This window comes from Anomaloglossus baeobatrachus, chromosome 12, assembly GCF_048569485.1.
Source record: "Anomaloglossus baeobatrachus isolate aAnoBae1 chromosome 12, aAnoBae1.hap1, whole genome shotgun sequence".
Taxonomy (NCBI): domain Eukaryota; kingdom Metazoa; phylum Chordata; class Amphibia; order Anura; family Aromobatidae; genus Anomaloglossus; species Anomaloglossus baeobatrachus.
The window spans coordinates 36388714-36412520 of record NC_134364.1 but is presented as its reverse complement, the minus strand read 5'-3'; the positions used below and the strand labels follow the sequence as shown (position 1 = coordinate 36412520).

General features: G+C 49.4%; 1 protein-coding gene across 1 annotated transcript in view; it reads left to right on the top strand.

Annotated features, from left to right (window-relative positions):
• The first annotated feature begins 16918 nt into the window (after positions 1–16918).
• The window catches only part of EIF2AK4 (eukaryotic translation initiation factor 2 alpha kinase 4), a 231835-nt gene continuing 224946 nt past the window's right edge, over positions 16919–23807 (top strand). The window contains exons 1-2 of the mRNA XM_075330727.1: positions 16919–17211; positions 19275–19378. Coding sequence (XP_075186842.1) covers positions 17011–17211; positions 19275–19378 — 305 coding nt within the window. The 5' untranslated portion in view covers positions 16919–17010. The remainder of the gene's footprint in view (positions 17212–19274; positions 19379–23807) is intronic.

Below are 23807 nucleotides of genomic sequence, written 5' to 3'. Positions count from 1 at the left end.
GAAATCTACCGTTGAAACCGGGTAGTCTATCATTAGTGAATAAGCCTGAATGTACAGGATCATTACTGGATAGGCATGATGGAAGGCGTCCGCAAATGTCTGAGGAAATCAAGATGTGAAACAGTGACTTCTGGCATCTCCACGAACTTCGTTTACACAGGCTTTCCCGCAATACAGGCATATTGTTTTCCACATGTCAACGAGCGGCCAAGAAAGATTGAAGAGTCACTATTGTTCAGGAATTGAAAGGGCCCAATGAAGGTAAAATTATTTATTGTGAGTGGTTCCAGACCTTCATTACTGAAAAATAAAACGTCTTGATCTATGCATAGGTTTCGCCTATGTGGCTACATCAATTCAAAAAGCACCCGTATTTGGGCAGCTGACAACCCACATATGTTTCACGACATGGCGCTTCATCTGGAAACATTTGGTGTTTGGTGTGCCATTTCCAAGCGGCGCATAATTGGCCCCATAATGTTTGAAACAACGGCGACAACAGTGGTATACATGGAAACCTTCCATACTTTTCATCAATCAGCTGGACGATGAGGAACTTAGAATGGGCGACTTCCAAGAGGATAATGCAACATGTCACCCGTTGGTTGTCAGTATGACAGAGGTTGATTTCTTCTTTGACCACAAAGTAATCTCCAAGTGACTGTGGCTGCCAAGATCATTTGATTTAACAGTGACAGATTTTTTTTGCCTTTGGAGCCATTAGAAAAGGTTGACTGTACAGTAAAGGCCACGTCTCACTAAGCAACATTGCCGCTGAGGCACGAAGCAGCGATGTTGCTAGCGATGTCGCTGTGTGTGACATCCAGCAACAAACTGGCCCTGCTGTGAGGTCGCTGGTTGTTGCTGAATGTTCTGGACCATTTTTTAGTTGTTGCTGTCCCGCTGTGAAGCACACATCGCTGTGTGTGACAGCGACAGAGCAACAACTAAATGTGCAGTGAGCAGGGAGCCGGCTTCTGCAGACGCTGGTAACCAATGTAAACATCGGGTAACCAAGAAGCCCTTTCCTTGGTTACCTGATATTTACCTTCGTTACCAGCGTCCGCTGCTCTCACGCTGCCAGTGCCGGCTCCTGCTCTCTGCACACGTAGCCAGAGTACACATCGGGTAATTAAAACAATGTGTACTGTGGCTAGGAGTGCAGGGAGCCAGCACTAAGCGGTGTGCGCTGGTAACCAAGGTAAATATCGGGTTGGTTACCCGATATTTACCTTAGTTACCAAGCGCAGCATCGCTTCCACGCGTCGCTGCTGGCTGGGGGCTGGTCACTTGTTGCTGGTGAGATCTGCCTATGTGACAGCTCACCAGCAACCCGTGTACCGACGCTCCAGCGATCCCTGCCAGGTCAGGTTGCTGGTGGGAACGCTGGAGCGTCGCTAAAGGTCCAGTCACACTAAGCAACTTACCAGCGATCCCAACAACGATAGGGATCGCTGGTAAGTTGCTAGGAGGTTGCTGGTGAGATGTCACACTGCGACGCTCCAGCGATCCCACCAGCAACCTGACCTGGCAGGGATCGCTGGAGCGTCGCTACACAAGTTGCTGGTGAGCTCACCAGCAACCAGTGACCAGCCCCCAGCGCCGTGTGGAAGATGCTGCGCTTGGTAACTAAGGTAAATATCGGGTAACCAACCCGATATTTACCTTGGTTACCACCGCACGGAGCTACACGTGCAGAGAGCAGGGAGCAGCGCACACTGAGCGCTGGCTCCTTGCTCCCCTAGTTACAGCACACATCGGGTTAATTACCCGATGTGTGCTGCAGCTAAATGTGCACAGAGCAGGGAGCATCGCACACTGAGCGCTGGCTCCTTGCTCTCCTAGTTACAGCACACATCGGGTTAATTACCCGATGTGTGCTGCAGCTAAATGTGCACAGAGCAGGGAGCAGCGCACACTGAGCGCTGGCTCCTTGCTCTCCTAGTTACAGCACACATCGGGTTAATTACCCGATGTGTGCTGCAGCTACATGTGCACAGAGCAGGAGCCGGCACTGACAGCAAGGGCGGAGGCTGGTAACAAAGGTAAATATCGGGTAACCAGGGACAGGGCTTCTTGGTTACCCGATGTTTACATTGGATACCAGCCTCCGCAGAAGCCGGCTCCTGCTGCCTGCACATTTAGTTGTTGCTGTCTCGCTGTCACACACAGTGATCTGTGCTTCACAGCGGGACAGCAACAACTAAAAAATGGCCCAGGACATTCAGCAACAACCATCGACCTCACAGCAGGGGCCAGGTTGTTGCTGGATGTCACACACAGCAACATCGCTAGCAACGTCACAAAAGTTGTTCGTTAGCAGCGATGTTGCTAGCGATGTTGCTTAGTGTGACGGGGCCTTTAGTGTGACGGTATCTTAAGAGACAACTGAGAGAACAGACAGCAAGAAACTCAGTGTGTGATCCCAGACGTCCTGCGGAGTACATTCAACAATATGGAGTGGCGCGTACAGGAGGGTTTGGTTGTGAATGGTGGATATGTTCAGCACCTGCTTTAAATATCAGTTTCTCATGAACCAATGTACTGTACTGTGCAAATTTCAGAACTATAGATCGTCTCTTTTCGAAATTACAGCAATTTTTCCAAGTAAACTAGAGTGAATCACCCTGTATAATAATTCAGAGCATCTTTTCTTTTAGTTCAAGTTTTGCCTCCTAGAAGTGGACGACGATTGACAATTGGGCGTAAAGGCCGCTTTACATGCAATGACATCGCTAACGAGATATCGTTGGGGTCACGGAATTCGTGATGCACATCTGGCGACCTCGTTAGTGACGTCATTGCGTGTGACACCTACGAGTGACCGCTAACTATTAGAAATACTCACCAAATCGTTGATCGTTGACACGTCGTTCATTTTCAAAATATCGTTGCTGGTGCTGGACGCAGGTTGTTCGTCGTTCCTGAGGCAGCACACATCGCTACATCTGACACCCCGGGAATGACGAACAACAGCGTTCCTGCGTCCTCCGGCAACGAGGTGGGAGTGACGTGAATGCGGCTGCTCTCCGCCCCTCCGCTTCTAGTGGTGGCCCGCTGATTGACGTCGCTGTGAAGCCGCACGAACCTCCCCTTTAAAAAAAAGAGGTTGTTCGCCGCACATAGCGACGTCGCTAGGAAGGTAAGTCCGTTTGACGCATCCTAGCGATATTGTTCGCCACGGGCAGCGATTTGCCCGTGACGCACAAGCGACGGGGCCGGGTGCGATCACTAGCAACATCGCAGCATGTAAAGCGGCCTTTATCCATCTCCTTGTAAAATTGGTTGTGTTCTTATACTGAATGATACTGTCAGTGGTGGTTAGACTCTCATGCCCTTTTCACAACATTTGGGACATACTCATTTGTTAATATATTCAAACATTTCCAGGTAGAAAAACAGAGGAACAGCACAAGAAAGAGTTAAAAAAAAATAAAAATAAAAAAAAATGATGCTCCATAATTGTTTTGTTATGGGGAATACATAATTTTAACTTTTTGAGAGATTCAGGGGTGGACATAGGAGGTAAGGGGGCCATTACTTTCTCCAAAGCAGGTGGCATTTTGCATTGTGATGAGTTATTGGGCTGTAAAGGGCCCATACTCTTCTTTCCGTGGCCGCCCCTGATGGACAGGTCCTATGTAGTCCAGTGGGCAAATGGTAGAATATTGTAAAGTATGGCAGGCAGAACTTGCTTTGTTATATCCAGCGCTTTTATCTGTTCCCAGTCTATAGGAATTTGCACCTATGGTGTAGATAATCCATGTATTCTTACCTGCAGCACTATTACTTGTACATGTGCCTATATTGCTCAGGTTCCAGCAGAAAACCTGCAGCTTAGATACATATATATATATATATATATATATATATATACATACATACATACATACACACACACACACACACACACACACACACACACACACACACACACACACAGTACAGACCAAAAGTTTGGACACACCTTCTCATTCAAAGAGTTTTCTTTATTTTCATGACTCTAAAAATTGTACATTCACATTGAAGACATCATAACTATAAATTAACATATGTGGAATGAAATACTTAACAAAAAAGTGTGAAACAAATGTCTTGTATTCTAGGTTCTTCAAAGTAGCTTTGATGACTGCTTTGCACACTCTTGGCATTCTCTTGATGAGCTTCGAGAGGTAGTCACCGGAAATGGTTTTCCAACAGTCTTGAAGGAGTTCCCAGAGATGCTTAGCACTTGTTGGCCATTTTGCCTTCACTCTGCGGTCCAGCTCACCCCAAACCATCTCGATTGGGTTCAGGTCTGGTGACTGTGGAGACCAGGTCATCTGGCGTAGCATCCCATCACTCTCCTTCTTAGTCATATAGCCCTTACACAGCCTGGAGGTGTGTTTAGGGAGATTGTCCTGTTGAAAAATAAATGATGGTCCAACTAAATGCAAACCGGATGGAATAGCATGCCACTGCAAGATGCTGTGGTAGCCATGCTGGTTCTGTATGCCTTCAATTTTTAATAAATCCCCAACAGTGTCACCAGCAAAGCACCCCCACACCATCACACCTCCTCCTCCATGCTTCACGGTGGGAACCAGCCATGTAGAGTCCATCCGTTCACCTTTTCTACAAAGACACGGTGGTTGGATCCAAAGATCTCAAATTTTGACTCGTCAGACCAAAGCACAGATTTCCACTGGTCTAATGTCCATTCCTTGTGTTCTTTAGCCCATACAAGTCTCTTCTGCTTGTTGCCTGTCGTTAGCAGTGGTTTCCTAGCAGCTATTTTACCATGAAGGCCTGCTGCACAAAGTCTCCTCTCAATAGTTGTTCTGGAGATGAGAAGGGGTGTCCAAACTTTTGGTCTGTACTGTGTATATATTTACATTTTCAGCATGTTTATCTTGTTTCTACTACTGACCTCAAAGTGGTGCTAATGATGTCAAAGTCAAAAGGCTTTAGATGTTCAGATGGGTAAAAAAAAAGTTGTTTTTCCACATTTTTTAGTTTGTTTATTAAAAGTGCAAATCACAAAATAAAGAACATGAAGGATTGTGAACTGTGGATGTGATTTTGTTTTTTTTTTGTTTTTGTTTTTTTAACGCAGAGGAGCCAAATTTTGCATTAGTGGTTGGGAGACCGCTCCACTGGACCCTTATTAAAAATACAAACAAAAAGAAGAAAAAAGGCAGAAGCTGATATACATTGTTACAGGGCCGGTTTCATACATCCATAAAACACAGACTGTGCCCGGATCAGAATCTTTTGCCCTCTCTAACTTATAAATATATACCTTTGAGGTATTTAGTTCAGCCCAGACCCCTGGAGATCATGCTAGGTATGTCTATCCGGCCCGGTCTATGTTTCCCAGACGTCTGAAATTGCCCTGAAGGTGATTTTCCTTATTTCAGTTAGGCCGGGACCACACGAGGGACTAATGCGATCCTCGAATGACACTCGGCTCACGCTGGCAGCACAGCAGGAGCAGAGTGTCATGTGAGTGTCTTTGCGACTGAGGTCCGATCATGCGATCGGCCTTCAGCGGCGGGGGGAGGGCCGGCTCTGAGGAGGGGCGGGCCGGCGCTGAGGAGGGGCGGGAGGGATTTATCTCCCTCTCTCCTCCGTAGCTGGCTATTGCCATTCGCACCCTGCACTCGCGGTACACCGGTGTAATGCGAGTGCAGTGCGATTTTTCTCCCGCCCCATAGACGTGAATGGGTACGAGAGAAACTAGGAACGCATTGCACCCGCAGCATGCTGCGATTATTTTCTCGGTCCGATTAGGGCTGAGAAAATAATCGCTCATGGGTGCTGGCACACAGGCTAATATTGGTCCGAGTGGAATGCGATGTTTTATCGCATTCCACTCGCTCCGATTTTCATGCCGTGTGGCTTAGGCCTTACTGTCTTAATAGCCATGTGCTAAAATCACTTTGGGTTTCAAAATCCTGAAAAAAAAACTTTTGTAGTCAAAACACAAGGTGTAAAACTTAAAAATCAAAGCCATAAGGGTACTGTAACGCCCACGCCAGCGTCCTTGCATGCTCCTGGCAAGAACATTGGTGTTTTCACCTGTCTGGGTGTCCTGTTCCAGGGGTCCCGATCCCGTCTCCTGCTGCTGCCTCCCGGAGTGTTTATGCACCTTGCAGAGCTCCAGTCTCTGCCCGTAGGTCGCGTCAGCTGTCACACCCCTTTTCTTAAAGGACCAGTGTCTTCCTGAACCCGCAACTGCTTCCTAAATCAGCTGGGAAGTTGTAGGTACTTAAAGCTCCCTAGCCCTATGCTAGGTGCCTGGGCAATGAGTTTAGTCATTGCTAGTTGTCAGGTCCCCTGCTGCTTCCACTACCTGCTGCTGCTCCCTCCACATCAGCCGCCTACCACAATACCTGTTGCCACGAAGTATCATCACAAGCTTCTGCCATCCATCCACAAATCCATCCATCCATACCGGATGGAACCTCTACACCAGCTGCTGCCATCCATCCATCCCTCCATCCATTCATCCTTGATGGAACCTCTGCACCAGCTGCTGCTGCAACTCTACTGTCGCTCCCATATCCTTTGGACTAGCCAACGCAAAAGCAGTCTTGACAAGTGGCACCGGATCCTACCTGCAGCGTAACACCTCCACCATTAGGAGCTCTGGTGAAAACCAGGCTCAGGTCTGTAGTTAAGCCCCTCTGGGTTTTCTATGTGTTGCAGCCCAGTTGGTCCACTAAATCCCTGCTCACCTGGCGAGTCTAATAGGTACTTCCACATAGGCCAAGGTCCTAATTTGCTGCAGATTCAGCACAGATTTCACTACATATTTATTAATAAACATAATCTATTTGCATTAAATCCATTTTTCTTTTAATAATATTTAGGAAAAAAAAATCTGACAATATTACACATAACTAATTATTGTCATTGGTTTTGTTCAAGTCAACCCACCCTAGGAGACTGACCAGTGGAATAATCCAGTTCATGGCATCTAATTGGACGGTAAGAAGTATGACCAGTGGAATAAACCAGTCAGCGGCATCTGATTGGATGGTTTTAATAACGACAACCTCAGAATTCCAACAACTACAAAGCCTTATGGCACAAGTAATGAGCCCTCATCCAAACACAATGTTTCCAATGCTAGACCTTGTGCCACCAATGTCAACTATGATGCTACAACACAAGTCATAGTGCACTCTGAACCAACCTCAAAACCTCATGACACCAACAATGCTCCCAATACTAGCCACAAATCCACCATGCCAGCCACAGTCTCATGGCAAAATCAATAACCCGTAAGACAAATTAAATTTTCCACGTGTCTGTCATAACTCAATAAATGCCCCATATGCGAACCACAATGCCCCATCACATCTCCTCCAGAGACTGCTGCTGCGACATTTGCTTCTGTCGCCAGGTGCCGCTGTATTCATTCTGTAGGTGGTACTTGTGATAGAGGAGAAGTCGGAGCCCGAAACGCTGGACAGGATATATGCTCTGCCCCTTCACAAAAGTTAGACTGGCTGGGACTTGCAGTACTTTCCAGTCTGACATAGTGGCTGTTTGTGCTGTCCAACTGAAATTGTCATCACCTGAATTCAGCGTGTTAGAAGGCACCACACCCTACTTAAGCTTCCAGCTTTTGCTAGAAGCTGCCAGACATAGCTTGAGCTTCCCTGGTTAGATCTGATAGTTGTCCTGCTCTGTATCAGTGTTTTCCTGTTTGTCCTCAGCCTGTTTTTTGGACTCTTCTCTTGCCTGTCGAGTTTGCACCTTGCTGTCATCTCGGTTTTGACCCGGCTTCCTGACTTTTCTAACGGATCCTGGTTTTGTCCTTTCCATGACCCACCAGCTTTGACCCTGCTTGGCGATAATTTCTGCCTCTGGTTTGTACCTCGGGACAGCAGCCCATCCATAGGCAGCAATCTCCTGGACCCCGTTGTAAATCCAGATCCCTGTGTAGGGGTTAAAGAGTATCAGGTTTTTTTCAGGATTCTGCCAAATGAAGTGCCTTGTGCCTATTCTGTCTGAGATCGCCATTTTGAGCCACTGTCCTCAGACAGATGTCACATTATATCTGGCCCACAAACATTATGGATCAAGTCCTAACAGTGGTGAGTCAAATGCAGCACCTGGCCTATTAAATCCAAAGTCTTGCAGAGGGGATTCACCATCTAGAAACCACTCAGGCATAAGTTCCTGCAGCACCTCCCTTGTTGTTTCCAGAGAAATTCAGACCACACAGAATGCTGGTATAAATTCCTTTCTCAATGAAAAGGTGCACATGAGTGTCGTGCTTTATCACAAGCCTTCTAATAGAGCTATAATGGGTTAATCTCTTAGTAACATTCCTAAGTATGCAATTGGTTATAGTGAAAGCATATGCAGAAAGCCTGTGATGTTTTTCCATTTTGGGACTTCCCCTCCAGCCCCTCCTATTTTCCAACACCATAACTTGCAGTCTTTGTCACATAACTCACAGTCATAAATTTGGACTTGAGCAGATTCAGCTGGCCATTGATATCAACATCTTCATTCTGTTCCCTTGTCTCGACATCAGCCTCTGACTTTGGTGTACACATGTTTACAGGATCTATTTTCTTACTCATATAGAAAAAAAGCTTAGTTATAGAAAAGGCATATAGAAAGATATATTGTATTCTCACAGTAGAAAAGCACATAGAAAAATATATTGTATTCTCACAACTTCGTCCGTTTGCCTTCTTTTCCCGAAAATTTTCATCTACTGAGAAGAATGACAACATCGGTAATCGTGAATTGTTGGCAATAAAATGGGCCTTCAAGAAATTGTGCCACTTATTCAATGGTGCCAAACATAAAGTCACCGTCTTCACGGACTACAAGAATCAGACTTATTTGGAATCAGCTAAGACACTCAATCCTAGGCAAGCTAGGTGGGCTTTGTTCTTTTCTACATTTCATTTTGTGGTGACGTTCCGTCCTGGTAGTAAGAACATAAAAGCTGATGCACTTTTCCAAAGTTTCTGTCTTTCTCAGCCTGACGACTCTCAACCAGTTCGGCTGCAATGCCCTGCACATGAGGTAAGAGACATGGCTATATCAGGAGAACTATACTCAGCATCGGACTGGAATACCCTGGGCCCACCAGAGAAAGAAGGGAATTTTGTTTACTTACCGTAAATTCCTTTTCTTCTAGCTCCAATTGGGAGACCCAGACAGTGGGTGTATAGCTACTGCCTCTGGAGGCCGCACAAAGAACTACACTTAAAAGTGTAAGGCCCCTCCCCTTCTGGCTATACACCCTCCCGTAGGAGTACGGATTCCTCAGTTTTAGTACCAAAGCAAGAAGGAGGAAAGCCAATAACAGTTTCAAAAACAAATTCAATCCGATAACAAGATCGGAGAACTTAAGAAACAACATGAACAACATGTGCACCCGAAAAACGAAACCCTAAGAACAAATAGGGCGGGTGCTGGGTCTCCCAATTGGAGCTAGAAGAAAAGGAATTTACGGTAAGTAAACAAAATTCCCTTCTTCTTTTTCGCTCCTAATTGGGAGACCCAGACAGTGGGACGTCCAAAAGCAGTCCCTGGGTGGGTAAAAAGATACCACATGAACGGGCTGTCAGACAGCCTCTTCCTACAGGTGGGCCACCGCCGCCTGAAGGACCTGTCTACCTAGGCTGGCATCTGCCGAAGCGTAGGTATGCACTTGATAGTGTTTGGTAAACGTGTGCAGACTCGACCAGGTAGCCGCCTGGCACACTTGCTGAGCCGTAGCCTGATGCCGCAATGCCCAGGACGCACCCACGGCTCTGGTAGAATGGGCCTTCAGTCCAGATGGAATCGGAAGCCCAGCAGAACGGTATGTGTGAAGAATTGGTTCCTTGATCCACCGCGCCAGGGTGGATTTGGAAGCTTGCGATCCCTTATGCTGACCAGCGACTAGGACAAAGAGCGCATCAGAACGGCGTAGAGACGCCGTGCGAGAAATGTAAATCCTGAGTGCTCTCACCAGGTCCAACAGATGTAAACCCTTTTCAAATTGGTGAACTGGATGCGGACACAAAGATGGCAAAGTGATATCCTGATTGAGATGAAAGGAAGAAACCACCTTGGGAGAAAACTCTGGAATTGGACGCAGTACTACCTTGTCTTGGTGAAACACCAGGAAGGGAGATTTGTAAGATAACGCCGCTAGCTCGGACACTCTTCGAAGAGACGTGACCGCCACAAGAAAAACTACCTTTTGTGAAAGCCGAGAAAGGGGAACCTCTTTCAAAGGCTCGAAAGGCGGCTTCTGGAGAGCAATGAGAACCTTGTTCAGATCCCAGGGTTCCAATGGCCGTCTGTAAGGAGGAACGATATGACAAACTCCTTGGAGAAACGTGCGTACTTTAGAAAGCCGTGCCAAGCGCTTCTGAAAGAATACGGATAGCGCGGAGACTTGACCCTTAAGAGAGCTAAGCGACAAACCTTTTTCCAACCCAGACTGCAGGAAGGAAAGAAAAATTGGCAATGCAAATGGCCAGGGAGAAAACCCTTGAGCCAAGCACCACGCTAAGAATATCTTCCACGTCCTGTGATAGATCTTAGCTGAGGATGGTTTTCTAGCCTGTCTCATTGTGGCAACAACTTCATGAGATAAACCTGAGGCCGCTAGGATCCAGGACTCAATGGCCACACAGTCAGGTTCAGGGCCGCAGAATTCAGATGGAAAAACGGCCCTTGAGACAGCAAATCTGGACGGTCTGGTAGTGTCCACGGTTGGCCTACCGTGAGATGCCACAGATCCGGGTACCACGACCTTCTTGGCCAATCTGGAGCGACGAGTATGGCTCGATGGCAGTCGGACTTGATTTTCCGGAGAACTCTGGGTAACAATGCTAGAGGTGGGAACACATAGGGGAGTCGGAATTGCGACCAATCCTGAACCAAGGCGTCTGCCGCCAGTGCTCGGTGATCGTGAGACCGTGCCATGAAAACTGGGACCTTGTTGTTGTGCCGTGACGCCATCAGATCGACGTCCGGCGTCCCCCAGCGGCAACAGATCTGCTGAAACACGTCCGGGTGAAGGGACCATTCTCCTGCGTCCATGCCCTGGCGACTGAGAAAGTCTGCTTCCCAGTTTTCCACGCCTGGGATGTGAACTGCGGATATGGTGGACGCTCTGCTTTCCACCCACGTCAAAATCCGCTGGACTTCTTGAAAAGCTTGGCGACTGCGTGTTCCCCCTTGGTGGTTGATGTACGCCACCGCCGTGGAATTGTCCGACTGAATCCGAATCTGCTTGCCTTCCAGCCATTGTTGGAAGGCTCGCAGGGCAAGATAGATTGCTCTGATTTCCAGAACATTGATCTGCAGGGTGGACTCTTCCTGAGTCCACGTCCCCTGAGCCCTGTGGTGGAGAAACACCGCTCCCCACCCTGATAGGCTCGCATCCGTCGTGACCACTGCCCAGGACGGGGGAAGGAACGACTTTCCCTGTGACAATGAGGTGGGGAGAAGCCACCAACGCAGAGAGTCCTTGGCAGTCTGAGAGAGGGAGACAGTCCTGTCGAGGGACGTCGATTTCCCATCCCATTGGCGTAGAATGTCCCATTGTAGAGGGCGCAGATGAAACTGCGCGAACGGGACTGCCTCCATTGCTGCTACCATCTTTCCTAGGAAATGCATGAGGCGCCTCAGTGAGTGCGACTGGCTCTGAAGGAGAGATTGCACTCCAGTCCGTAGCGAGCACTGCTTGTCCAGTGGAAGCTTCACTATCGCTGAGAGAGTATGAAACTCCATGCCAAGATAAGTCAGAGATTGGGTCGGGGTTAGATGAGACTTTGGAAAGTTGATAATCCACCCGAAACTCTGGAGAGTGTCTAGTGCCACCTTCAGACTGTGCTGGCATGCCTCTTGAGAGGGTGCCTTTATAAGCAGGTCGTCTAGATACGGGATGACCGAGTGACCCTGCGAGTGCAGAACAGGTACTACTGCTGCCATGACTTTGGTGAAGACCCGGGGGGCTGTTGCCAGACCGAAAGGTAACGCTACGAACTGCAGGTGTTCGTCGTGTATGACGAAGCGTAGAAAACGCTGATGCTCTGGTGCAATCGGCACGTGGAGATACGCATCTTTGATATCTATTGATGCTAGAAAATCTCCTTGAGACATTGAGGCTATGACGGAGCGTAGGGATTCCATCCGGAACCTCCTGACTTTTACGTGTCTGTTGAGCAACTTTAGATCCAGGACGGGTCGATACGATCCGTCCTTTTTTGGGACCACAAACAGATTGGAGTAAAAACCGTGACCTTGTTCCTGAAGAGGGACGGAGGTCACCACTCCTTCCGCCTTTAGAGCGGCCACCGCCTGCAACAGAGCATCGGCTCGGTCTGGTGGTGGAGAAGTTCTGAAGAAACGAGTTGGCGGACGAGAACTGAACTCTATCCTGTACCCGTGAGACAGAATATCCCTCACCCAACGGTCTTTGACGCGTGACAGCCAAATGTCGCCAAAGTGGGAAAGCCTCCCACCGACCGCGGGTGTGGGAATCGGAGACTGCAAGTCAGGAGGACGCCGTCTTGGCAACGGTTCCTCCGGCTGTCCTTTTTGGGCGTGACTGAGACCTCCAAGAATCTGAGCGTCTCTGGTCTTTTTGAGTCTTTTTTGACGAGGCGAATTGGGACCTGCCCGGTCCTCGAAAGGACCGATAACCAGACTGACCCTTCCTCTGTTGGGGTTTGTTTTGTCTGTGTTGCGGTAAGGATGAGTCCTTACCCTTGGAGTGTTTGATGATTTCATCCAAACGCTCTCCAAACAATCGGTCACGAGAAAAAGGCAAATTGGTTAAGCACTTCTTGGAATGAGAATCTGCTTTCCAATGTCTCAACCACAGGGCCCTACGCAAAACAACGGAGTTGGCTGACGCCACTGCCGTGCGGCTTGTAGCGTCAAGAACAGCATTAATCGCGTACGACGCGAATGCCGCCATTTGCGAGGTCAATGGTGCTACCTGCGGGGCAAATGCACGTGTGACTGAGTCGACTTGCGCAAGCCCGGCTGAGATAGCTTGGAGTGCCCATACGGCCGCAAAAGATGGCGCTAATGACGCTCCAATCGCTTCATAGATGGATTTCAGCCAGAGCTCCATCTGCCTGTCAGTGGCATCTTTAAGTGCCGCTCCATCTTCAACTGCAACCAAGGATCTAGCTGCAAGCCTGGAAATTGGAGGATCCACTTTTGGACACTGGGTCCAACCCTTGACCACCTCAGGGGGAAAAGGATAGCGTGTATCTTTAAGCCGTTTAGAAAAACGCCTTTCAGGATAAGCGTGGGGTTTCTGGATTGCGTCTCTAAAGTCAGCGTGGTCCAGAAAAGTGCTTAATGTACGCTTAGGGTATCTGAAATGGATTCTCTCGTGCTGCGAAGCTGACTCCTCTACAAGAGGAGCTGGTGGGGAAATATTTAACATCTTATTGATGTTAAATATAAGATCATTAACTATGGCGTCACCATCTGGTGTATCTAGATTGAGAGCGGTCCCAGGATCAGAATCCTGATCAGTTACGTCCGCCTCATCACCCATAGATTCATCTCGCTGGGATCCTGACCATTGAGATGAATGTGAAGGCCCGTCATAGCGAGCCCGCTTAGGCTGCCCGGGGCCATCGTCCGAGTCAGAGTCTTCACCCTGAGGTGTATGTGCCCGTCCCGGAGCTTGGAGGTAACTCAGCTGAGGGGGACCAGGGGGCAATGATTGCACAGTGTCCGTGGCCTGAAGTACAGGCCTAGCTCGCAATGTGTCAAGAATTTGTGACATAGTGAGAGACATTCTGTCAGCAAAAGCCGCAAACTCAGTTCCTGTCACCTGGACAGCATTCACAGGTAGTACACCCTGGGTCACGTCCAGCAGAGGTCCCGACTGTGCAAGCGCCGCAGGGGCCGAGCACTGCCCACAATGGGGGTCCGTGGAGCCTGCCGGTCGAAAAGTCCCACATGCGGTGCAGGAAGCATATAATGTCTGTGCCTTGGCACCCTTGCGTTTTACGGACGACATGCTGCTGGCTCTCTGCAATGTGAGAGAGTCTATAGCCAAAGGGCGACCAGCGCTATGCAATACAAAGTATTTGTAGAAACAAAATACTAAGAATACTACTGGCACAAGAGGGGGTGAGCCCTGAGGGCTGCTTACCGCCCGCTGAATAGCGGGTAAGAGGCGCAGAATTCCTTGTCTGGGTCTCCCCGGCTCCCCTCTGCAGCTCAGCGTGTCAGCAGGAATGGCTGCCGGCGTCTGTGGAGAGGGGCGGTCCGTGGGAGTTCCTAAACAAAAGTGCGGGAAACAGTGTCCCCTCTGTGCCTATTGTGAGGGCTGGAGTATGTAAAAACGACTCCAGCCCTCGGCGCTGATGCACTGACCAGCGTCCCGCCCCTCTCCTGACTGGCAGGTCTGGGGGCGGGAACGAACGGAAGCAGGCCGCAAAAGCCGGGGACTCGAGTTATCAGCGCGGCCGCCGTAAAAGCGCGGCCCGCGCTGAAGTCCCCGGCGCACCACAAGTGCCAGCCGCGCCGCAGTCCCAGCGGCCGGCGCGACCGATTCCCAGAAGTGTGCCTGCTTCAGCGAAGCTGAATGAGGCCATGGCACAAGCGCCGCAGCGCTGATGTCCCCGGCGCACTACAACACCCAGCATGCTGCGGTGTGAGCGCCAAATGCACGGGGACACAGAGTACCTTGAGGAAGCAGGGCCATGTCCCTGATGTACTCCGCTCCATCCAGCATCTTCTCCAGGGGCTGTAGATGGAGCACGGTCTCAGTGCCTGGAGACCAGTAAATCCCACTTCACCCAGAGCCCTGTAAAAAGGGATGGGGAAGGAATCAGCATGTGGGCTCCTGCCGCCGTACCCGCAATGGGTACCTCAACCTTACAAACACCTCCGACATACAGTGGGGTGAGAAGGGAGCATGCTGGGAGCCCTGTATGGGCCCTCTTTTCTTCCATCCGACATAGTCAGCAGCTGCTGCTGACTAAAAACAATGGAGCTATGCGTGCGTGTCTGACCTCCTGCGCACAAAGCTAAAACTGAGGAATCCGTACTCCTACGGGAGGGTGTATAGCCAGAAGGGGAGGGGCCTTACACTTTTAAGTGTAGTTCTTTGTGCGGCCTCCAGAGGCAGTAGCTATACACCCACTGTCTGGGTCTCCCAATTAGGAGCGAAAAAGAAATCATTCTATGTAGCTACAAAGAAATAAATATAAGACCACCAATTGTGTGGTAAAACGTAATAATATCATGATATAATACAAAGTAATACACTTCTTAAAGCCCCTCTCCAGGTTTTTTTTTTCTTTTACGGCTGGACTGGGGGTTCTCATCTAAGGTCCCTGACCTTACTCTTATACTCGTCTCCCAGCCCTGTCTCCAGCTCTTGGAGCGCTTAGCTTCCTGGGCGCGTCCTCGTCACCTCCACGTTACCTGCAGCAGTGTAATAATGAGGTCACAGCTTGATAACCTCATCACGCTGCTGCACGCTGGGCAGTGGGATGACACGCCGCCCCTGCTCCACTGACCCTGGTGCCAGCACATGGCTAATTTGCATGCAAATTAGCCATGTGGTAGAGTGGCTGTGGAGGGGGCCCAGCTAGGGCTTAATAAAGCGAAGTAAGTACCCCAGCCAAGCCTAGGCCCCATCACCATCAGTAAGGGCATTGACGGCTCTGCCAGTAGATGCCAGCGCTGAGGCCCACCGGAGGATCCTCTAATTTTCTGGTGGGCGAGTCCGACCCTATGTGGTGGAGGACACAGGGTAGGCAGTACTTGTAGTAGTCGTGCATGCAGGGGGAACAACAGGTCACAGCACAGCCTGTCATTAACCCCTCGCCTTACCACACACAGGAGGACTCCGTAACAGTATCAGGTGACACACTTTCACTTTTCTTCAGTAAATGAAGTCCAGACTCTATTTCTTAAACGAAACAAGAAAGCCTGCGGAGACAGCATCACATGTTTCTCAACGCTGGCAGGAAACTAGCCAGGGTTTTCACCAGGAAGGAACAACCACTGGAAGGGCAGTCTCCAGTCAAGGAGACCACCTATGCCCAACATGGTATCCATCCACAGACAGCTGTTTCGGGGTATTTGCCCCTCATCGGTGTGGAGTAGGACTATTCCCCTCTCCTTGGGGGACGCGATTCTCCACACTGGACCGGATCCCGTGTGCCACGGTCGCGGGGGTGACCCATAGGGTCATAATCTTCTACTTGGGGGCTCTCACTAATTCATCTCCCACTGATTTGCTCTTATATAGTCCCTGTTCTCCTCCTCCTCCCCACCCAGGAGCCAAGACACTCGTATTGTAGCACTGGCACCTGGTGGCGGTTTTTACACAAAGCATTACACTTTACAGTTACCACAAGGACATAAGTGCGCCGGGTACAGAAGCAGTGGTGGGCCTAACCCTTCACCACCCTACAACTACACTACATTTGTAATTGGAGCCATTTGCTAATATTACTATTACTACATATTGGGATAGGATCTTGGAGATAGGAATACCCCTTTTATGCAATTCGACTAAAGTTGTTGCCATGTATTTTTTGCCTTTTTTTTAATTTGAGGCATTTTTGGGCTAGAAACCAAAATATTAGCAAGGTATGAAGTGGCATAGATTGCAGTTATTATGTACACCAATTTGCCACGTATTCTAATTTTGGAAAAATTTGTTTCATGCCACAATACAGTCATTTGTATATTTGTTAGTATGGAGCCAAGCAGTGTCTGGCAGTTATTATGAATAAAATATAAGCACTGTGCCCACCCTCAGCTCATTATAATAAACATAAATGTGTACTGTGACTTTAAATCTGTGCCAGTAGTAAACATGGCGGCTCCGGCCTCGCTCATGTACTCCGACTCCCACGTCATCTACTTCAGGTTACCGTTCCCAAAACAAACATGGCGGAGACGGGTTTGTGAACTTGTGGGCCGGGCACTGTGCGGGCCGTAGTGGGCTGGGCGCTGTGCTGAGCTGTGTCGGTGGGATGAGGGACGCGATGAGCCCGGTGTAGCATGGCAGGTATCCGGGGAGATGCCGGACTTCCCGCTGACCTCGCCTCCACGGGGAGCCCGCCCGGTCAGGGAGATAAGCGGCGCCCCCTGCAGGCAGAGCCCACGGAAACACACTGCCATCGGCAGGAGAACGAGCTGCAGGTCCTGGAGGCCATCTACGGGGAGGACTACACGGACCTCAGGAAAACGTCTGCCTGGAAGGTAAAGCGTGGCCGTCACGTGTTATATCACATGTTGGAGGGGCAACCAATCAGATTGCAGTTATCATGCAACTCTTGCATGCTGGAGGATGTAAGGAGCTTCCTGATTGGTTGCTATGGACAACTGCGCTACTCTTCCTGTGCAGTGCATTAGTTATATATCTTGTGGTGCAAAACGTGGCAAAGAGGCAATAAATGTGCGGTCTCCTGTAAAACCGGTGCAAATGCTGCATGGGGGCACATACTGAGGGTTTACTTCACTTATTTCCCGATTTATGGAGTTTGTTTCTGTCACAAGTTGTTTTGTCTATATAGGGAAGGTGTGGACATTGGATATATACGGGGTCCGGGAACCCCCATAATACTGAGGTGCAGGACACGGGGGGGCTCACATTGCGGTGTACCAGTCACCATAGCAGTGGGGTGTGTATATTTCTCTTCAGAAATTTACATTGGGCCTCATATTCAGGTCTGTTTACCACAGATGGGGAAAAAACGTATTCTGCATATGTCCGCGTGACCTAAAACATCTGTGCCGCGTGCTGTCGTGCCGCGTGCTGTCGTGCCACTATTTGACTTGTGATTTTGCTGTTAAGATTTTTTTTTTCACGCTGCCATGTGTGACTTCCGTTGAAGTCTATGGGAAGTGACTTGTGACACTAAATCCAAACATTTGTGACCGTGACGCAGGAAATCATTAGATGCCATGTCACAGGGCGATTTCAGTCCCGTGTGGTACCGCGCAACCCCAGTATTAAGGCGCAGACGTCTGTGCAAATCGGGAAATTGGGAACTGTCCATGCTGTGGTCGTAGGATTGTGATTTCCCAGGACTGATAACAGCAGCTCATCAGGAGCTGAGTGGAAACAGAGGTGAGCAGCTAACAGTGGGCTTAAAGGGAACCTGTTATGTGAAAAAAAATGCTATTAATCTGCAGATATGAGGTTGATCTGAAGGTTAAGAGTGTATTGAATCTGCCCGGTGCCCGCACTTAGAGCCTCGCTGCCAAGAGGAAATATTAACTCTATTCCTCCTGGCAGCGGTCAGCTTCTAGTCACAGGGGCGGGATGGTGCAGGTTCAGTCGCTGCTCAGTGACAGACAGCCTCTTGTAATGCTGTATACAGCCTCTGCTCTCCATACACAGAGTGGTGACTGGACCTGTGCCACCACTATGACTGAAAGCTGCCAGGGGAATAAAGTTATTTTCTTGCCGGCAGCGAGGCTCTAAATGCGGGTGCTGGGCAGATTCAGAACGCTATTAACCTTCAGATTAACCCCATATCTACAGGTTAATTGCGTTTTTTTCCACATAAAGGGTTACCTTAAAGCCCGCTGATTTCTATACACCAGTTAGCTGCTCACCTCTGCTTCCTCTCAGCTCCTGACAAGCTGCTGTTATCAGCCCTGTGAAATCACAATACCCCAGCCCACAGCATGGACTGTTTCCACAGCAGTTCTCCTAATCATGGCTTTGACTTTCCTGATCTGTGTCCTTGCACCGATTTGCACAGATGTCTGCTCCCAATGCATCTCTATGAGAGGCAAAACGAGGCTCCCATAGACTTGTATCAAGTTGTGACATCCAGTGCGTTCCATGTAAGACTGGAGCTGTCTTCAGGTCACAAATCGCCGGAGACTGACTGAAGCGGCGGCAATAGAAATTGAAGCCACTGGAAGGTGAGTATATAAAAGGTGTCAGGGAACTCGGATTTAAAGCACCACTCCAGCGGTGCAATAACAAAAATCCAAACCGCTGTAGTGGTGCTTTAAGAGAGTTAACTGGGATATTAGGAGTTAACCCCTCTCCTGAAATGTAACTAGTGCACACACTTATCAGGGTCTGGGCAGGCACTAGTGGCCAAGCTCCATGGAAATGAGCTGTACACTATAAAAGATAAAAGCTCTCATTGCAGGAGAATGACAGCAGATAGGAAAAACAAGTCAATTGTAAACTTGCTTATTTTTATGCTGACAAACTAAAGCAATTTAATAACTTGAGAATACCTCTTTAATGCAAATTACTAGAAATGATCTGATCTCTGGTATATTTTTTGTTTGCACAGATCAAGCAGCCACCAGAAGTTACCCTCTTCTTACGCCCCCAAGGTAGTGAAGTTCACGTAAAACTGGACCTTTGGGTGAAATGTCCACAGACGTACCCGGACGTGTGAGTGTTTCTATATCGATGTTCTAAAATCAGAATACTCAACCAAACCAGAAAACCTACCCGAGGACTATATGGAGACATGACTAGTCCGGTGTGGTATCAGCTGGCTCTTAAAACTATATTGTTTTCTGTGAAACACCTGTATACAGGACACGTGCTGGGTGTGTTATACAGCTGGCACCTGCCTCTAACAGCTAGCTGCCGCCTGGCCACTTCCATCTTGGTGCTCTCCTATGAAGTCAATCCTTGGCTGGGCTTCATAGGAAATTGTTAATAATACTGCAATATGACACAAAATAATAAAATAAAAAGTTTAAATCATAATTATCATTTCCCAATCACAAAAATGAAAAAGCCCAATTGGCATTGATGCATCTATTAAAATATAAACCATAAAACTTACCGTTATATGGTAGATGCCATATAGAAAATAAAAACTCCAGAATTGGTGTTTTGTATTTTTATCATTGCACCTCCATCAAAAATGTAATAGATAGAAACCATAAGTGCCCCATCTCATGACTGCCATAACAGTACTCCTGTGAAGCCCAGCCAAAGTTTGGTGGTTTCATACTGTATAAAGGGAGTTTCATACGTATATAGGGATTATGTGGGTGTTTCATACAGTCTAAAGGGGGTTTTATACTATATATAGGGGGCTATGTGGGGGTTTTATACTGTATATAAGGGGCTATGTGGGGGTTTCATACTGTTTGTAGGGGATTATGTGGGGGTTTCATACTATATATAGGGGGGTTTCATACGTATATAGGGATTATGTGGGTGTTTCATACTGTATAAAGGGGTTATGTGAGGGTTTCATACTGTATATAGGGGGCTATATGGGGGTTTCATACTGTATATATGGGATTATATGGGGGTTTCATACTGTATATAGGGGATTATGTGGGTGTTTCATACTGTATAAAGGGGTTTTATACTGTATAAAGGGGTTATGTGGGGGTTTCATACTGTTTGTAGGGGATTATGTGAGGGTTTCATACTATATATAGGGGGTTTCATATGTATATAGGGATTATGTGGGTGTTTCATACTGTATAAAGGGGGTTTTCTTTGTCGCTCCATTGGGAGACCCAGACAATTGGGTGTATAGCTATTGCCTCTGGAGGCCACACAAAGTATTACACTTAAAAGTGTAAGGCCCCTCCCCTTCTGGCTATACACCCCCAGTGGGATCACTGGCTCACCAGTTTTGTGCTTTGTGCGAAGGAGGCAACACATCCACGCATAGCTCCACTTTTTAGTCAGCAGCAGCTGCTGACTATGTCGGATGGAAGAAAAGAGGACACATATAGTGTCCCCAGCATGCTCCCTTCTCACCCCACTGTATGTCGGAGGTGTTTGTAAGGTTGAGGTACCCATTGCGGGTACGGCGGCAGGAGCCCACATGCTGATTCCTTCCCCATCCCTTTTTACAGGGCTCTGGGTGAAGTGGGATTTACCGGTCTCCAGGCACTGAGACCGTGCTCCATCTACAGCCCCTGGAGAAGATGCTGGATGGAGCGGAGTACATCAGGGACATGGCCCTGCTTCCTCAAGGTACTCTGTGTCCCCGTGCTTTGGCGCTCACACCGCAGCATGCTGGGTGTTGTAGTGCGCCGGGGGACATCAGCGCTGCGGCGCCTGTGCCATAGCCTCATTCAGCTTAGCTGAAGCAGGCACACTTATGGGACTCGGCCGCGCCGGCCGCTGGGACTGCGGCACGGCTGGCACTTGTAGTGCGCCGGGGACTTCAGCGCGGCCTGCGCTTTTACGGCGGCCGCGCTGATAACTACAGTCCCCGGCTTTTGCGGCCTGCTTCCGTTCGTTCCCGCCCCCAGACCTGCCAGTCAGGAGAGGGGCGGGACGCTGCCCACGTCTAGGACTCGGGCGCGCCGGCCGCTGGAACAGCGGCGCGGCTGGCACTTGTAGTGCGCCGGGGACTTCAGCGCGGCCCGCGCTTTTACGGCGGCCGCGCTGATAACTCGAGTCCCCGGCTTTTGCGGCCTGCTTTAGTTCGTTCCCGCCCCCAGACCTGCCAGTCAGGAGAGGGGCGGGACGCTGGCCACTTCTAGGGCGGTCGCGCCGGCCGCTGGGACTGCGGCGCGGCTGGCACTTGTGGTGCGCCGGGGACTTCAGCGCGGCCCGCGCTTTTACGGCGGCCGCGCTGTTAACTCGAGTCCCCGGCTTCTGGGCCTAGTCTCCCTTCGTTACCGCCCACAGCCCTGACAGTCAGGGTAGGGGCGTGACGCTGCAAGAGCAGAGCTGAGAGCTGGAGTATGTTTTGCATACTCCACCCCTCTCACTGTGTGCAATTCCCGCACTTTCTCAGGCACGCCCACGGCTTCCTTCTCTACAAGGACACCGGCAGCCATTAGTGTCAGTTTCTGTACGATACAGAGACAAGTGTGGAAGACCCTGGCATTCTGATAGTCACACAATCGCTGTAACAGGCGTTAAGCAGCACCTGTGGTGCTAACCCCACTAGTGCAGAAGTGCACTTATAGATATGCTTGTACTATATACATTGCACTGTTTGGTCGCACGTTGTATATACCCTCCTGGATTATGCGGAGGAGTTATCAGCATATTCTCTGTGTAAAACAAAGGTGCAGAACCACATGTTTTTCTATACAGCTGGTACAGCATGTACGGCTATACGGCCGGCAGGTACATAGACTCCCATTGTATGCACTAATGGCCAGGGGATGAGGACGGTGTCTGCAGTATTTACTGACAGTTTTTTCTGAGACTATGGCTATGATACTAGAAGCCTAGCAGTCCGGACATGTCTCTCACAAGATGGGCACTGTTGAATCATTGATCCATGGCCCCCCTCAGTGTGAATAACTAACAGCTCCGGGAATGTCACACGCATCCCAGAGTCACGGCTCTGCACGGACGTCAGTCCCAGACAGCCTAAGTGGGCTCGCTATGAGCGGCCTCGGTTTCATCAGGGTCCTAACAGAAGGACTCGCTGTGTAATGAGGCGGAAGTAGCGGCTCAGGATTCTGATCCTGAGACCGCTCTCAATCTGGATACACCTGATTGTGACGCCATAGTAAATAATCTTATAGCGTCCATCTATAGAATGTGGGTTATTTCTCACAACTCCTCCAGTGGAGGAGTCAGCTTCACGTATTTTTCTGGACCACTCTGCCTTCAGAGAGGCAGTCCAGGAACACCACGCTTATCCAGATATGCGCTTCTCCAAACGGCTTAGGATACACGCTATCCCTGTCCCCTGACTTGGTCAAGGACTGGACCCAATGTCCCGAGCGGCATCCTCCAATCTCCAGGCTTGTAGCTAGATCCATAGTTGCAGTGGGAGATGGAACTGCAAACTCAAAGATGCCACTGACAGACAGATGGATCTCTGGTCGAAAGCCATCTATGAGGCTGTCGGCGCACCGTTGGCTCCGGCATTCTCTCCCTTGGGGCACTCCAAGCTATTTCAGCTTGTCTTACACAGATTGACACGGTTACACGTACATCTGTGCCGCAGGTGGCATCCTTAACCTCTCAAATGTCTGCATTTGTTTCTTACGCGATTCAGGTTGTCCTGGACTCTGCGAACCGTGCGGCGGTAGCCTCCGCTACTCCGTGTTTTTAAGCAGAGCCTGGTCTGCTCGTTAAGTGAATGGAAGGCAGATTCTGCTTCCAAAAAAGGTTGCCTAACCAGTTGCCTTTTTCTGCTGACCGACTGTTTGGTGAGCGTTGGATGTAACCATCAAACAGTCCAGGGGTAAGGATTCATCCTTTCCTCAGCCCGGACACAACAAACCCCAACAGAGCAAGAGGCAGTCGGGGTTTTCGGCCTTTTCGAGGCTCGGGCAGGTCCCATTTTTCCTCGTCCAAAGTGGACTCAAAAGGATCAGAGGAGCTAAGATTCTTAGCGGGCTCAGTCTCGCCCAAAAAAGCGACAGTCGGAAAACCCGCTTCCAAGGCGGCTTCCTCATGACTTGCGGCCTCGGTCCGTAGCAGGCTCTCCCGCCTTGGCGATATTTAGCTGCCATAGGTCAATGACCATTGAGTGTGAGACATTCTGTCTCACGGGTACAGGATAGAGCTCACTTCTCGTCCTCCAACTCGATTCTTCAGAATTTCTCCACCTCCCGGCCGGGCCGCTGCTCTTCTGCAAACAGGGTGCACTCTATAGGCAGAAAGAGTGATGACCCCCGTTCCTCTTCAGGAACAAGGTCACGGTTTTTACCCCAAATTCTGTGCGGTACCTATAACAACGGGCCGTTCCGTCCCGTTCTGGATCTAAAAATGCTCAGCAAGCTCGTGGACACCAGGCGGTTCCGGATGGAATCCCTCCGCCATGTCATCGCCTCAAGGTCCCAAGGATATTTCCTAGCATCATTAGGCATCAAGGATGCTTATCCACACGTGCCGATTGATCCAGAGCACTAGCGTTTCTACGCTT